General features: G+C 50.8%; 1 protein-coding gene across 1 annotated transcript in view; it reads left to right on the top strand.

Moving 5' to 3' along the window:
• Window positions 1-422: 422 nt before the first annotated feature.
• ACOT2 (acyl-CoA thioesterase 2) overlaps window positions 423-908 on the top strand; it is a 22446-nt gene continuing 21960 nt past the window's right edge. Inside the window, exon 1 of the mRNA XM_011983148.1 lies at window positions 423-904. Coding sequence (XP_011838538.1) covers window positions 693-904 — 212 coding nt within the window. The 5' untranslated portion in view covers window positions 423-692. The remainder of the gene's footprint in view (window positions 905-908) is intronic.

The following is a 908-nucleotide window of genomic DNA, read 5'->3' as shown; positions in this document are numbered from 1 at the left end:
TTTTTTTTTTTTTTTTTTTAAAGTTGACTGATTGAAACAAAAATGAGAAACCAGTGTAAGAAGATAATAACTACTGGCCGAGCGCAGTGGCTCACGCCTGAAAATCCCAGCACTTTGGGAGGCTGAGGCGGGCGGATTACAAAGTCAGGAGTTCGAGAAATAACTATTACCTCATTTGACTATTTTTACACCTGTAAGGAATGAAGCTCAGAGGTCACACAGGAAGAAGCCAGCACCCTTCGGTGTGGGATTGATGTGGAGGATAGGCATATACAGAGAACACACAAGCAAAACACCATGGTGCAGATTTTGACAGAAAAGCTCTATGATTAGTAATGAGTGTGAATTATTCAACAAAGTGATCAAAACCAACTTCAGTCCTGCATTCCTCTTCGCCATCAGGAGTTTGGCGCCTCGAGACTGCCCATTCCGCCGGCCAGCAAGCTTCTGAAAAGCAAAACTAGGAAGTTGCTTTCCAACGTAAAGTGGAGGTTTCAACACAGCAGACTTTAAGCAAGTTCAAGTGTGTCTGTATTTGGTCGGGCTGATAGGCTGGACTCCGGCCTTCCCAGCTCAGGTTAGCAGACTCCTCTGCCCTAGTGGGCGCTTAGCCTGCGACGGTAGCCTTAGATGATCTCTAACAAGCTTCTTTCTCCCCACCCCCGTTCAGTTGTTCCCAGGTCAAATTCAAAATGGCCGCATCTCCTGCTGTCCTTCGAGCGTCCCGGCTGTACCCATGGAGCCTGAAGAGTTGGGCGCAGTTGCTGAGGTCTCCACAGATGAAGCAGGTTGGCCGGATCATTAGGGTTCCTGCTCGGATGGCGGCGACGCTGATCCTGGAGCCCGCCGGCCGCTGCTGCTGGGACGAGCCGGTGCGAATCGCCGTGCGCGGCCTAGCCCCGGAGCAG

The sequence above is a fragment of the Mandrillus leucophaeus genome, unplaced genomic scaffold (genome assembly GCF_000951045.1).
Source record: "Mandrillus leucophaeus isolate KB7577 unplaced genomic scaffold, Mleu.le_1.0 Scaffold246, whole genome shotgun sequence".
Taxonomy (NCBI): Eukaryota; Metazoa; Chordata; class Mammalia; order Primates; family Cercopithecidae; genus Mandrillus; species Mandrillus leucophaeus.
Note: the sequence above shows the minus strand (reverse complement) of the source record. Positions and strands in the feature narration are given on the sequence as shown.